Here is a 14023-nt window from a genome sequence, read left to right as displayed (position 1 = left end):
CCCCTGGACTTGCTTGTGATGCCTTGATAGATGCACAACAAGGTGCGGTTAGCCTTACTGACTGCTTCCTTGCATTGGCAGCTCATGTCCATCCTGGAGTCAACAATGACTCCAAGATCCCTTTCAGCCACTGTGTTGTTGAGAAGGGTAATACCCAGCCTATAGATATGTTGCAGGTTCCTTCTCCCTAGATGCAGCACCTTGCACCTGTCTGCGTTGAAGTCCATTCTATTCTCATGCTCCCACCTCTGTAATTTGTCTAGATCTAGTTGGATTCTGTTACTCCCCTCCAGTGTGCCCACTTCTCCCCACATCTTTGTGTCATCAGCAAATTTGGACAGCGTGCTTTCCACGTCCACCTCCAAGTCGCTGATAAAGTTGTTAAATAGCACGGGCCTGAGGATCGAGCCCTGGGGAACTCCACTGCCCAAATCCCTCCAGGTTGAAAATGACCCATCCACCACCACTCTCTGGTTGCAACCATCGAGCCAATTTGCCACCCATCTGACTGTGTAGGCATCAATACCGCAGTCACCTAGTTTTCTTTATGAGAATGGGGTGAGAAACAATGTCAAAGTCCTTCTTGAAGTCCAAGTAGACAACATCCACCTGAGCGCCCACATCCAACGACTTTGTGACCTGGTCGTCAAAGGAAACAAGGTTAGTCAGGCAGGATCTGCCCGCAATGAACCCATGCTGGTTGCCCCTGAGCATTACCTCCCATGCTGGGTCTCTGCAGATATGTTCCTTGATAATTTTCTCAAAGGTCTTCCCAGGGACTGAGGTGAGACTGACTGGCCTATAATTGGCTGGGTCCTCCTTTCTCCCCTTCTTGTAAATGGGGACTACATTGGCCCTTTTCCAGTCCTCTGGGACATGGCCCAAGCACCACAAATGCTCATACAGTCACAGTCATGCCAGGGGCCCTGCTATGACCTCCGCCAATTCCCTCACTACCCTTGGGTGAAAAGCATCTGGCTTTGCTGATTTAAACTTGTCCAGCCCCTCCAAGAGTTCCCTAACTAGATTGTCCCTGACCATAGGGATGGCATCGTGTCCCCTGAGCCTGTCTGTAATCCTAGCAGGAGAGTTGTCTTGGTCCCTGCTCAGAAATATGTCAGTGGAGTTACTTAGCCTGGTATGTTTTATAATTGTTCTCCACAGGTAGTCTTTAGCCATTAAACCTTGATTCCAGAAACTTTTTTAAGAGCAGTAATGAGTATGTGGTATTTTTCCTTTTGAAAAATGTATGCTGGTTACTGTTCATTACTTCTGTCCACCAGCCCAGTGGTTTTTTTTTCTGCTTTTCTCCAAAAAAAATGTTTATTATTCTTTCACCTTTATCAAAAGGTATCAAATTCCTCCCATAGAAACCTACTTAATTGGTCTGCCACTTGGCCACTTGGGTCCAGATGTTGTCAATGATAGGCTTAACTGAATTTAAATATTGCCATTGTCACAGTACCCTTGTCATCTATCATCTTGATTTTATTCCACTTTTCCTGTAGCATTCTCCTTTTCATACTGAGTCTACTTTTGGAGCATATTCCTTACATTTTTGTTTCTTTATGAGTTAAAATGCATCCATTTTTAGTCTTTTCTCTCTCTTCAGTATTGTTTAGGGTTTAATTCTCAGCTTTGCTGCTAGAAGGCTCTGATTACTGTTCCAGTCCACTTAAAAGAATAGTCTGCATTGCAAAATCTTTTTGAAATTAGACTATAACATTTGATTTCTTGTAGTACATCCTGATTTGTTCTTCAGACTTTACCACGTATATTGATGTTAAAACCACATTTTTTATATTTAGTGGCAATCTAGGAGTTTTAGGAGATCTTACAGTGAGGTGCCTGCTTCTATAACTTAATGCCACGGAGCTTTAAGGCTAGGGACAAACATACAAAAAGCCCGAGCCTGAATTGATTCACTCTTTGCAGGTTAGTCTAAGCTGCACACTTAAAGTGATTAATACCTTGACAGGAATGCTCTGTTAAACCAGGGCATGGCTAGGCACCAGCCCAAGATAGCAGACAGGGGATGGGGAAAACATCCTTTCTCGGAAGCAAGTATGTATTGAACACAGCAATTTGCAAAGTGTACAACAAGGAACTACCAAAAATCTTTGCCTAAACTAAGATACAGCCCAGTAAAACATAGCATACACACAGCTTAGTCTAACTGAAAATGTAAACCAGAAAGACAAGAATTAGTTTTACTAATCCTGAGGGCAGAGTGTCTCCTTACAGTCAGATAAGGTACTTTGAGTGAATCAGATATCTATTATATCTCCTTACAGTCAGGGGTGTATTTGGTAGCCATGTTAGTCTGAGACAAGAAGACATAGAAAAAACTAGAACTCTTGGTTCCAAAATGATACCTTTCATTAGATCAACTGGGAAATTGCAAGAAAATTGTCCTTTTCTGCAAATTGTCATTACAGTCAGGCATTCAGAAAGGCTTTATAATGTAAATGTAGCTCTGAAAACTTTGGTGAAGCTGTTTGCAACTTCTCTTAAGTCTTAATCAGCATGTGTGATGATTGTCAGGTCCTTGCCAACGTTTGCCACCTTCACAGTAACTTCCCTCTCTCTGGCTCAGGGACAGGCAACAGAGACTGAAGCCAAAGCCCTGGGGGTTCTGGGGGATAGAGGGGACAGAGGGAGCAATTAACTCCATCCCTGCCTGTTTGCAGGCAAGCCATGGAGGTTCAGCTGGGGCTAGCAAACAGCAGCTGTAATCCTCAGGGTTTGCCAGCAGGGGGGAGAAATTTCCCTCAGGGGCCATGGCCGGCGAGCATCTGGCCACACCCTGCCCCTGCTCTGACTAGAGAGTGGGGGGGGGCCAGCCCTGCTGTGGAGCAGAGAGCCCTGCCCAGCTCAAGAGCATGCCAGGGTGCTGGGGGTGTCTGGTTTAACTTAAACCAGCAAGGGGTCTGGGACAGACATTGTATAAACTGGTTTGACCCAAATCAGTTAAGTCTGATTATCTCAAACCGGTTTCAGCCATTTTCAAACTGGTTTATGTGCACTGAACATCTGTTCTGTTACAGGTTTAAACCAGTTTTTGATCACTTAAACCACTCTATGTGTAATGTCTGTCCCTAGCCTAAGGGTTTGTCTGCCTCCCCCAGAACTACGTCTGGCAGTACTTGTTGCATTATATAAGAGAAGCAGGGCCATCTGTTGCTCTACCACCACTCCCAGTTCTGCCCCCAAATTATCTGCAACTACTTATTTGGCAGGTTTTCTTGCTTATAATTACAGCTAACCTTCACATCTGAGGCTATTATACTATATACACAGCCCATGGACCAACTATAGATTCATAGATTCATGGATGTTAGGGTCAGAAGGGTCCTCAAGAGATCATCGAGTCCGACCCCCTGCATAGGCAGGAAAGAGTGCTGGGTTTAGATGACCCCAGCTAGATGCCTATCTAACCTCCTCTTGAAGACCCCCAGGGTAGGGGAGAGCACCACCTCCCTTGGGAGCCCATTCCAGACCTTGGCCACTCGAACTGTGAAGTTCTTCCTAATGTCCAGTCTAAATCTGCTCTCTGCTAGCTTGTGGCCATTATTTCTTGTAACTCCCGGGGGCACCTTGGTGAATAAAACCTCACCAATTCCCTTCTGTGCCCCTGTGATGAACTTATAGGCAGCCACAAGGTTGCTTCTTAACCTTCTCTTGCGGAGGCTGAAGAGGTCCAGGTGCCCCAATCTCTCCTCGTAGGGCTTGGCCTGCAAGCCCTTAACCATACTAGTGGCCCTTCTCTGGACCCTCTCCAGGTTATCCACATCCCTCTTGAAGTGTGGCGCCCAAAATTGCATGCAGTATTCCAACTGTGGTCTGACCAGCGCCCGATAGAGGGGAAGTATCACCTCCTTGGATCTGTTCGTCATGCATCTGCTGATGCACGATAAAGTGCCATTAGCTTTCCTGATGGCTTCATCACACTGACAACTCATGTTCATCTTGGAGTCCACTAGGACTCCAAGATCCCTTTCCGCTTCCGTTCCACCAAGCTGGTCATTTCCTAGGCAGTAGGTATGCTGGACATTTTTCCTCCCTAGGTGCAGCACTTTGCATTTCTCCTTGTTGAATTGCCGCCTGTTGTTTTCTGCCCATTTGTCCAACCTGTCCAGGTCTGCTTGTAGTTGTTCCCTGCCCTCCAGCATGTCCACTTCTCCCCACAGTTTTGTGTCATCCACAAACTTGGACAGAGTACGCTTCACTCCCTCGTCCAAGTCGCTGATGAAGACATTGAAGAGTATCGGTCCAAGGACCGAGCCCTGCAGGACCCCACTGCCCACACCCTTCCAGGTCGATACCAACCCATCCACTATGACTCTCTGGGTGCGACCCTCTAGCCAATTTGCCACCCACCAGACTGCGTAGTCATCCAAGTCACAGCCTCTTAACTTGTTCACCAGTATGGGGTGGGATACCGTATTGAAGGCCTTCCTGAAGTCTAAGTTTACAACCTCCACCCCTACTCCTGCATCCAGGCGTTTTGTAACCTGGTCATAAAAAGAGACTAGATTAGTCTCTATCCATTGCATTGTCACCCAGAACTGGGATTTAAGTTCATAAACCCATGTCAGCTCCTTGATTACTTCTCAGAGAATAGCCTGTGCCATTGTGATGCTCACCTACGATGTGAAGGATCTAGGTTTAAAGCATTTGCTCCTAGGCAAATAAAAGGGGGTTTGAAAACAGGTCTTCCAAATCAGGGCCCTAATGCCTGAGGTATAAGGAATAATAAAAGGTGAGGAGTTTTGCTCCTTACTCTAGCAGTGGGCACAAGAATGAGAACCTTGAACAGAAGTGCACATTTACCTTTTGAGAAACACTGTGTGCACCCAGGCCCAGCCATCTCCTCAGCATATTCTGCAGGTTAGCTTAAATTATTCCCTACTCAGTTTGTTGGCTTCTGAAAGGCCTATCTTTAGGTACATGGCTCTCCCTATGCACTATACAAAAGTGAACCTGGACATCATTTTTAGGATTCCACTTGGCAGCTTGTGTATCCAACAAATAAACCCACCCAAACCCCTGTGCAGGTTTACCCCCATGTCTCCAGTTTGCAGGTACTCAGCATGGAGAAAAGATCAAGTCTGTTTTGGATTTGTTTAACATTTCTCTTGCTTTTTTCTTTGAAAGGTGCTAAGGGTTCCCCTGGCATTGAAGGTTTCAAGGGCATGACAGGCAACCGAGGATTTCAGGGACATAAAGGAGTCAAAGGAGAAATAGGCTTTTTTGGCATTTCTGGTCTAAAAGGTGAACAGGGTAATCCAGGCTCCAAAGGTATTGACTCACGTGTTTATTTTTTATAGTACTGTCACTGTTTCTTACATGTGAGGTGTAATTGTAGTACAAGTAAAATGCATTTTTGAGATAGTGAATCTTGCTCAGAAATTCTACCATTCCTTCCCAGAAGGAGCCCTTTGAAAGACCAAGCTCTATCTCTTGGGATTAGACAAATTATGAGTTAAACTTGATCTTCAATAAATGGCAGTCAATACAGACTGTTTCAGGGAGCCAGCTCTCCCCAGAGTTATAAAGACCAAATCCTACTTTTCATAGCTTCAAGCTGAAAAAAGAAACCAACCAAACTTCTTAGTTTCTATCTGTCACAGACAGTTGATTATGAGCTATTACGTCAGATACTTGCATGTCCTAGAAGGTAATGCATCCTGACGTATGTAGATCAGTATTATCACATCTTGGGTTATGTGGTGATTCTTAAATAATCTCACAGTGAACTGATGCCTAGCATTGTTTTATTTTTTAAAGCTATGTGGGACAAGTATATTACTGTGTTATATAGAACATTTCCAAGGGTTAAATGTTATTTTTCCTGACTTTTCCATCCAAATGAGTGCACAAATATCTGTGGTGGCTCTGGACATTAAGACCTTTGTCTGTTTTGTCCTTTTTATGTTTTGATGTGGCAAAGCTGACTGTCCTATTAATCTTAGGTGACCGTGGGGAACAAGGAGAACCAGGAAAGCCACCAAAAATAGATCCCAGTATGCTCGTGGAAGTTAAAGGTGAAAAAGGAGATAGTGGACAAACTGGCCTAAAAGGGGATTCTGGCTTTAAGGGTAAGAAGTAAAATAAGCAGAAATGTTCATGAGGGTTTATTAGTTACTAAATGTTGTGCAGCTATTCAGAAGCCTTTCCATTATTATTAGGGCCTGGTTGAAATAGCAATTTTGCATTTTTCATGAAAACCATGAAATTAAGTAATTTTCATGAAAAATGTGATTTGCAACAACATGCCATGATATGCCCACTTGCTGGGGAGATCCCCAGCAAATGGCCATATTGTGGCATTTTGTTGCAACAAAATGTGTGCTGCAAGCTGGGGAAAACATTCCCCAGCCAGCAGCAAAAGCCTAGCGCAGGGAAGGGAGGGAAGGGTCACAAAAAGGGACAGGGGGAGGAGAGAGCTTAGGGATGGGTACAGGAGGGGATATTTGCTCCTCCAGGTGGAAAAACTGGGGTACTGTGGGTTGAGAGCAGAGGGAGAGCACACACATGCAAAGGAGCAAATAGTCCTTCCCCTGCCCAGTGCCAGGGCTGCAGCCTGGCTTCCCAGATGGGGGCTGTGATGGGGCTGGCCCAGCCTAGGAGCACATGGCCAAGGATTGGGTTTAGTTGCAGGCAGAAGTCTTGCTCACAAGGCCTTTGATCACTGCTGAAAAGCTCATGGCTCCCTGCCCTGCCTCACTGGAAGAAGCAGGAACAGCAGTAGCAGCCATTTGCCTCGCATTGTTTCTGGCAGGCAGGGAGGGAATTCCCTTTTCAAAAATGCCTCTTCTGCTGCAATTAAACCTAGCCCTAAACCTGCCCTGGCCCTAAATCAGAACAGGGTGTGTGGGAAGCGCCATGTTCTGGGCATGAAAATAGTGGCCCCCACCACAGTATTAGTGAGCCAGGCCCACAATTTAAACTGGACCCTAGGTATTATACACAAGTTGAATATATTATACCACCAGACTACAGCATCACAACATGGCTATCATGGCAAAAAAAACAACAACCAGTGGGCTTGATTCTACCTGTGTCTCTCAGGTGCTACAATTGTAGTTTGGGAGACTGAAATTAGATCCAAATCCAATGCAGGTGTCTCCATTTACATGTTAAGCGTTTATCATCTCGGGCTCCAGAGTACCTCCAGATGGGACAACCAACTGTATCATTTTAGTGAATTCACTCTCAGCATGAGTCTTGAACACATGGGGTAGAATTCTTATATCTCTTTGCCCTCTAAATGTTAGTTTTCTAACTTTGTACCTGGGTATTTGGGGCCCTCCCTCTGCACTGTGGATATGTGAGCATTCATGCATAGACTGAGCTGGTCCGAAGGTTACATGTGTATCTGGCATAAGTTGGGAGAGAAGGGAGAAGGACTGAGGGTTCATCCATGTTTTAAACCCAGCTGTTAGAAATCTGGAGATCCAGGCCTGAGTGGGCTGCTAGAAGGCTGAATGTTGCCCCTGCTCAGAGGCAGCACCCAGCCAGATCCAACTCTTCCCTGAGCCCGCCGGGCATTCTAGTGCTCTGTGCACTGTCCACTGCCTCGGACCACCCTGGAATGGGCTATCTTGCCCCTAGAGCAGCATGGGGAGGTAGCAGACAGGCAGCTGGGTATGCTGGCAGCCAGAGAAGGTGGTGGCGATGGTGCATGGAGTGTTGGATGGTGCACAGGTAGACTCGGGGAATCTCAGGCTTGGCAAGCTTTCAGCACCCCATGCACCATCCCCGCCACCTTTTCGAGCCACCCGCACACCCAGCTGCCCTCGTGCTGCCTCCCTGCACTACCCCAGGGGCAAGCCAGCCTGTTCCCAGGCAGTCCCAGGTGGGGGCAAGGCAGCAGGAACAGTGCATGGGGCACGGGAAGCCCCAGCAAACTTGGGGAAGACTTGGATCTGGCCAAGTGCTGCCTCCAAGCTGGGGCAGCACCCAACCCATTAGCAGCCTGCCAGGCCACTCCCAGGGGGTCCTGCTGAGGAGGGAAGGACCGGGGGCCCCCACAGCTCAGGGGCCACTTTGCCCACTGGCAGCTCAGCCCCACTTGTGGCAGGGGCAGGCAAGCTCCAAGAAAAAAACAACTGTTTGGGCCGCTGACTGCTTCTACCTTCAGCAGGCACCTGCAGCCACCACGCACCTGCTAAAGGAGGAAGTGGCAAGGTGCTCAATCCTCTTTTTCGGCAGAGCTTGCCTGCCTCTCCCACGGCTGGGGGGAGAGCTATCAGATTAAAGACTGCAACGTTGCAAGTAGCAATGTTGCAAACTAAACTACATGGGAGTGTGGCTTAGTTTGCAATGCTGCAAACTCATTTGAACCCCCCAAACCTTGTGCATATGTATTGTGTGATGTTATTAAGCCACACAAAGGAATTTTTTGTCATGTGTGCATGGTGACAATCGTCACGTGTACAAGCACACCAACTGATTTGATAGAGTTGGAGCACAGCCTGTCTTTTTCATTCAGTACTGTGTTGGCTCAAATTCCACTATCAGAATTTTCCTTCCTGGCATCTTTAAACAAATGTAAGCATTTTTTTACATGTTAATCTGGAAGGAAGCACCTTGTGGATTTGTATCATTCAAAAGCACTACCTCTTTGTACCACTATATCCTGGTTCTGTTTCTGGTATTGTAAAAACTTTTACACGCAAGCTTTTACATACCGATCAACTTCCACCTGGTTTTCTATTTAAATTTTTCTTTCTTTAACAGGTCTTAAAGGAATGCCAGGTTTACCTGGTGAACCAGGATTCCCAGGTTTTCCTGGACAGCCTAGTCATGTTTCTGGTGCAAAGGGAGACATTGGTAGTAAAGGAGTAACAGGTAGTCTAGGGTACCCAGGACAACCTGGCTCTCCTGGTATCAGAGGCTTCCCTGGAAGCACAGGAGTCAGAGTAAGTTAATGACCTATGATGGGATGTTTTGTTGTTTTTGTTTCAATAAATGTGTCCCTTCATTTCCACCTAGGAGAAATGTTACAATATTTGTATTCTCCTATGCCTGAAGAGGGGTGTGTGCACCCAAAAGCTTGCAAATAAAGATTTTTTTTTTGCAAATATCTAGTTGGTCTAATAAAAATATCAGTTCTGCCACAAGTTCTGATTCCTTTTATAGGGCCTAGACCAGTCTTGTACAAATTGTAAACTGTGCATTGGGGTATGGAATCAATTCAATTGAAATGGAATAACTAAACTAAAGGTAGGAGCATGTCCTCTCTAGGAAACAAGCACTGTTTCTTCTGATACCATTCACTGAAGGATGTAGCTTCATTCCTCCTCTACTCCATATTACCCACATTTCAGTCATCAGCTTTTTCAGTGATGAAGGATCAGGTTCCCCCTCTGGAGCTTCTCAGCTCTACTACTGAATCTGCTAGTTTCTCCTAAATTACTATTACGAAACATGAGGTTCACTCTTCCCTTTCCCCTGGATCTGATTATGCTACCAGCAAAATATGTACTTTGCTTGCCAACCTTATGAATGAGGCCAAATCAGAGAATTAAATCTATTCCCAAAGTGCAGTTCCCAATGAATTAACAGGCCTTAAAATAAGTTGGATTTATGAACACTTTCAGTGAGTGCTTTGTCAACAAAATAAGTCATCTTGGAAAGAGTTCAGCTTGCCTCAAAAGATGTAACAGAAAAATCAGCCAATCTGTTTGTGTAATAGGCTAAATTAAACATTCCCTGCTCAGGTAACTCCTCTTCAGACTTCAGTGAAAGATTTGACAGAGGAAAGACTTCAGGAAATGGACTTGGACTAAAAAAACTACTGTGCACACAATTAGTATTCCTAGTTTTAAAGTAGTTGAAAACACAATTTACCAACTAGTTGATTTATTTTGGCTACTATCAGCCAAAGGATTAAATAAGGAAGTGCTAAAAAACTTGAAGGTGTGAAGTATATTAGTATTTTACCAAGGTATTTCTGTATGAAAACTGTTTTTAATAACTGAATAAACATTTGTTGTAATGAACTAACATCCATTTTCAACTACTTGGTAGGGTGAAAAGGGTACTGAAGGATTTACAGGCCTTTATGGTGAATCTGGCTTACCCGGTGAATCTGGTGAGTCCACTTTCATATCTAAGACTTTTTACAATGGTTAGAAAAATAATCTTGCATGATATAAAGGCCTTCAAATAGGGTCTGATTCAGCCCACACTGGAGTCAGTATAAATCTAGTTTCCTCTTTCAAAGATAACATTACATTTTGTAAGTACATATACTCTGCCCCTTTTAATAATCTTATCTTTGTTGTTGTTGTTATGGGATAACTAAAATGAAGGAGTGTGTTTTATACTTTCTTCTGAAAACTGCATCTTCTTCAGCATACCACTAAATGGTAAGTAAATACAAAATCAATACCTATTTTCATCATTCTTTCATTTCTGCTTAAAACAGGTACCCCAGGAGATACTATAAACTTACCAGGAATCCCTGGTCTTAAAGGAGAGGTTGGTACACCTGGATCCTCAGGTATAAATTTCATTTGCAATAAAGACTATTCACTGTGTATTGTTTTCTCACATTACAGTTCAGGGTGGGATGAGGATATTATTCGTATGAATTTTCTGTCACACTGAACAGTTCAACAGGTACAGCGTAGTGGCAGACCCTCACTGTATCTGTTCCTACACCCATGTGATTTCCTCAGGATCAGCAAGGGGCAGAGTGAAGCTAGTATACCTGAAAGTAAGAAGCTAAACAGCTTGATGTTCCCAATTTTAAAAAATGAGGTTTGGCCTTTACTGCTCTGACACCCAAAATTCCCACTGAACTCAGTAAAAATTTTGCATCAATTAAGAAGATAGACAAATATGATGGTTGCATATCTGCAATGGCTGCAGAACTTGTCCCTTCAGGCACAAGTCTTGAACACTACATGTTACACATTTGCTACATTAAGACAAACATGTAGCATTACCTCTTCCTTGATAATGTGGATATAGTGCTCTGAAGCATGCAACATCATACAGAACCCAAAAGCACCAACTCTAGTAAAATACTACAAGACCTGTGCAATGACATGTCACTGATGCCAGTAGGATCATGGTCTGGCCAACACTGAGCAGGAAGGAAAGAGGGAAGTTCTAGCTTGAAAACATGAATGACATTTGTAAAACCAAGATTTAATTTATATTGCTTGTTTTAGGAAATCTGTTTTAACATTTCTGTTGTCTGCAGGTGTGAGAGGAAGCCCAGGAGAAAAAGGTCAAAGAGGTGATCCTGGTTTTTCTGGGATTGAGGGCTTGAAAGGATCACAAGGTCTCCCTGGTATAAAAGGACAAAGCGGTAAAACATGGGTTTTCTTCCTAACAGTTCAGAAATCCTAATAGGAGAACAGTTGGTCAAAGTATTGGGGAGGGGGAGAATCCTCCTTTTTTTTTTCAAAAAATTTTTGTTGAAAATCCTTTGAAAATGTAGACCATTCTATAAACTGGTTAAAAAGCACAAAAATGGTCACAACAAATTATATTTAAAAAAGAATTTTTCACAACTGTTCTCTATTTAGAAGTTTTCACTTTTTCAATGATGATGATGATAGTGATGTGCCTACTCATGGTGTTATGGTCACACAGTGCTCAGGCTTTATTCTTGTTCTTAAATCAGTAACTCGAGAAATCTGTTATCATACAACAGAGAATGTGTTGATTTTTTCAGAGCAATTAGTCCATCCATATTTTACTACCTAGTGACAACCAAGATTCAGGGTTAAGTAAACTAGGCTTTGTACAAAACACATAATGAGAAAGAATCCGTAGTCAAAACAGGCAAAGACAAGTCAATCTAGGTGGAAACACAGGCACAGATGAGTAAAATGACTGCCCAAATTCTTAGGGTAAAATAGTATGAGTTGTTTACTTCTGTTTAAGTACATAAGTAAGAGCTCCCTGCCATCTATATCTACATTTCTCAGGTAGGCACAAAAATGAAGTATGCAGTACTGCACTGAAGCAAAGTTAATGGATGTTGAGCTCATAGTTTGAAGATAAGTAACATATGTCATAGCAGACTGTCAACAAGATATCTTTAAACAACAACTACAGATATTGTCAATTAACAAATTTAAAACAGCATCATGTCCCTTAAAAGCGCACACTTGTCTCTTAAATGGAACAGCCCTTTGGTGTCTCAGGCTGCTCCATTCTTTACCTTTTTTGGTTTGGTTTTGGCCACGACACTGCAAAATAGATTATTTCATACTTCTGTTATCCAAGGCCGTGATGTTTACCTATTTATAAGAAAGCCCATATTAACTCCCTGCAAGACTACAGATTCTGCAAATTAGTGTTTAGTGCACAATATATGTCATTTTTTCATGGGCTCTTAGTAATAATGATGTAATAAGTGATAAATACTTCAAAATTAGTGTTTAGTACACAATATGTTATTTTTTTCATGGACTCGGTAATAATGATGTATATTTCTCCCATAGGTTTCCCAGGGCTTGTTGGGCCACCAGGACAACAAGGAGACCCAGGTGCTCCTGGACTTCCAGGTGAAAAAGGAACTCAGGGATGGCCTGGTTTTGCAGGACCAACAGGTAATTACACTTTTCCATCAAGTCCCTTTAAATATTTTGTTTACTTTGGGATGAGGAAGAAAGAGGAACATTAGCATTTTTGAGCGACACAGCTCTCGACAGTAAATGTTTTTAGAATAGTTGTTTCCTATACAGCTCAGGTGCATTGAAAACTTATAATGCAAGAAAAGTCAAATCATATGAAGACCAGCTCCTGTGCACTGGCACTGGTTGCGAGGGAAAGTTTTTGATAGATGAAGGACTTAATTTTCAAGAAATGTTTTTTGCAGTCATCATGAGAAACTAAAACACTAAATATTCAGCAATGTGAGCAGCTTTTTTCAAATGCAGCAAACTAATATTATTTTGAACAGTGCACGGGATTGGGAGTGATGTAATTCTTCTATATGACCACCAGAAAGTGGAGTTAACTGATGTCGAGCTCATAGTTTGAAGATAAGTGACATATGGTACAGCAGACTGTCAACAAGATATCCTTCAACAACAACTACAGACATTGTCAATTATCAGATTTAAAACAGCATCTTGTCCCTTAAACACGTGCTTTTATTTATTATCTCCTGATCTGGAACAGAAAATGCCCTGTTTTTAGTAATAGCAACCATTAGGAATTTTTGGAATGCTTTAAAAACATTGCAGTGATTTTTTTCTTCTCAACAGATTCTTATTACAGAACTTGAATATGTTGCCACCTTGCTGTTGTCTTTCTTGGTTTGAGCATTCTAGACAGGCCTAGATGAATCCTAACAAAGCTGTAGTAATAAGCATATAATTACTATTATGTTTGTTGGGGGTGTTTGTAGAGGGGAGGAGAGACAGGGGGTTCTTCCTGGTGTAACTTTCAACAGTCAGATCACAGCTCCTACTTAAAAATGTCTCTCATGACTTTACTAGATAATAGGGCAACAAAAATATGCAGATCAAGAGAATTACACACTAAGTGTATACAGTATTTGCAATAAGTTTGTATATTGTATGCATATTGCTGTCATTATATTGTTCCTCTGTGACTAGCTTTTGAAACTGTGTTTTCGGTCAAACGCTTCTATATCCTGCCAAAGAGTTTTTAGCAAACTTATTGAATCTCTGAATAAAATAATAAAGGTTTTTTAAAAATTAAACAGGTTTACCTGGCTTACGAGGAATCAGTGGACTGGATGGTTTGCCTGGCACAAAAGGCCTGCAAGGATCACCAGGTAGGTGGGAAAGATTCTGTGTACTTATGAAGATACTGGGTTTCATTGATTATTCCATTTCACACTTGGTTTGGGGTGTATTTATACTATAGTTTTCTTATCCGAGTCATTTAAAAATTAAGCACATTCCCTGATAGAATTTTATCTGGTACCTTCAAGATTTTGCAAAAAGTAGTAAAGGTTAGGGGTGCTCAACCTCTGGCCTGCAAGCCAAATGTGACCCCCAGAACTATCACATCCAGCCCT

At 43.0% G+C, this 14023-nt stretch overlaps 1 protein-coding gene across 3 annotated transcripts in view; it reads left to right on the top strand.

Moving 5' to 3' along the window:
* The window catches only part of COL4A2 (collagen type IV alpha 2 chain), a 233660-nt gene that overhangs the window by 201947 nt on the left and 17690 nt on the right, over positions 1–14023 (top strand). For all 3 annotated transcript variants that reach the window (XM_059721085.1, XM_059721086.1, XM_059721087.1), the window contains exons 31-38: positions 5158–5301; positions 5976–6101; positions 8746–8927; positions 10039–10102; positions 10439–10513; positions 11222–11329; positions 12474–12581; positions 13706–13777. In XM_059721085.1, coding sequence (XP_059577068.1) covers positions 5158–5301; positions 5976–6101; positions 8746–8927; positions 10039–10102; positions 10439–10513; positions 11222–11329; positions 12474–12581; positions 13706–13777 — 879 coding nt within the window. The remainder of the gene's footprint in view (positions 1–5157; positions 5302–5975; positions 6102–8745; positions 8928–10038; positions 10103–10438; positions 10514–11221; positions 11330–12473; positions 12582–13705; positions 13778–14023) is intronic.

The sequence above is a fragment of the Alligator mississippiensis genome, chromosome 1 (assembly GCF_030867095.1).
Source record: "Alligator mississippiensis isolate rAllMis1 chromosome 1, rAllMis1, whole genome shotgun sequence".
Lineage (NCBI taxonomy): Eukaryota > Metazoa > Chordata > Crocodylia > Alligatoridae > Alligator > Alligator mississippiensis.
The sequence above is the reverse complement of the archived record's forward strand: the minus strand, read 5'-3'. Positions and strand labels throughout refer to the sequence as shown.